This window comes from Colobus angolensis, unplaced genomic scaffold, assembly GCF_000951035.1.
Source record: "Colobus angolensis palliatus isolate OR3802 unplaced genomic scaffold, Cang.pa_1.0 Scaffold68, whole genome shotgun sequence".
Taxonomy (NCBI): domain Eukaryota; kingdom Metazoa; phylum Chordata; class Mammalia; order Primates; family Cercopithecidae; genus Colobus; species Colobus angolensis.
Genome location: NW_012120487.1, coordinates 58344 through 59865, shown reverse-complemented (window position 1 = coordinate 59865; position 1522 = coordinate 58344). Strand labels below are relative to the sequence as shown.

General features: G+C 58.1%; 1 protein-coding gene across 2 annotated transcripts in view; it reads left to right on the top strand.

Moving 5' to 3' along the window:
- Positions 1-1113, top strand: part of PDZK1IP1 (PDZK1 interacting protein 1) — an 8142-nt gene extending 7029 nt beyond the window's left edge. For both annotated transcript variants that reach the window (XM_011926223.1, XM_011926222.1), the window contains one exon: positions 652-1113. In XM_011926223.1, the coding sequence (XP_011781613.1) occupies positions 652-724 (73 nt within the window). In that variant the 3' untranslated portion in view covers positions 725-1113. The remainder of the gene's footprint in view (positions 1-651) is intronic.
- Positions 1114-1522: the final 409 nt, after the last annotated feature.

Genomic DNA, 1522 nt, shown 5'->3' with positions numbered 1-1522 from the left:
GGGGGATGGGTTCAGTGGGGGATGGACTAAGTGAGGGATGGACTCAGTAGGGGATGGGTTCAGTGGGGGATGGGCTCAGTGGGGGATGGGTTCAGTGGGGGATGGGTTCCGTGGGGGAAGGGCTCAGTGGGAGATGGGCTCAGTGTGGGATGGAGCTCAGTGGGGGATGGACTCAGTGGGGGATGGACTCAGTAGGGGATGGGTTCAGTGGGGGATGGGCTCAGTGGGGGATGGACTCAGTGGGGGATGGGTTCAGTGTGGGATGGGCTCAGTGGGGGATGGGCTCAGTGGGGGATGGGTTCAATGGAGAATAGGTTCAGTGGGGGATGGACTCAGTGGGAGATGGAGCTCAGTGGGGAACGGGCTTAGTGGATCATGGGCTCTGCGGGGGATGGGCTCCATGGGGGATGGGCTCAGTAGGACCCACTGGTGGAGCAGTCCACAGGAGAAGGGAGATAGGTGTTAGGGAGGGGATGCTGAGAGGCCTCCAGACTCAGATGCATAAGCCCAGATGTGGTCAGGAGGATCCCCTTCTGGGAGTCAAGCGTTTATTCTGGAAGCTATTACTGTCACAAGTGCAGGATGGTGCAGGGAGAAGGGGATAGAATGGGAGAAGCGATGACCCACCAGGCCCATGCCTTCTTCTTTCAGGTCCAGTGAGCATGAGAATGCCTATGAGAATGTCCCTGAGGAGGAAGGCAAGGTCCGCAGCACCCCAATGTAACCTTATCTGTGACTCCAACCCCAAGACTCCCAGGCACCTGGGATGGATGCCTAGTGCTACCACCCAAGCCCCTTCCTTCTTTGTGTGGAATCTGCAATAGTGGGCCGACTCCCTCCAGCCCGACGCCGGCCCTCCCCTCCCCTGAAGTATAGCCAGCCAAGGTTGGAGCTCAGACTGTGTCTAGGTTGGGGCTCAGCTGTGGCCCTGGGGTCTCCCACTCAGCTCAGAAGAGCCTTCTGGAGAGGACAGTCAGCTCAGCACCTCCCATCCTGCTCACGCGTCCTTCCCTACAACTGTGGAAATGGCCCCAAATTCTGTGAAATAAAGACTTTTTGTATTTCTGGGGCTGAGGCCCTGCAACAGCCCCTCAGGCTTCCAGTGAGTCCCCATCTTGCTTTCTGAATCACGACAATCGCCTTCTGACTTGTCATAGTGGCTTTGGGGGATTATCCAGGAAGCCCCTGTACCCACAGGGCAGCTGGGACCGAGGGGGCCCAGGCTGGGGAGGGGCTGAGAGTGTGTGGCCAGGGTGAGGGTAAGAGAGGGTTGGTGTCTTTTCTGGTGTTTGAGAGTGAAGCACCCTCAAATGGGAGTGTCTGATGACACCTGGGAGAATCGGGAGGCAGGAAGGCCAGGACAGGTGAGCCCATTTCTGCCAGTGGGGTGTTTCTTGTCCCCTCAGGTCAAACCCTTTCTTTAACCAGAGCAGCCGGGCATGGCTTCCCAGGGCAGGGCAGGGCAGGGCAGGGCAGACCCTAATATGAGCTAGGTGCCCCCAGTGCTGATCAGTTTCATGTA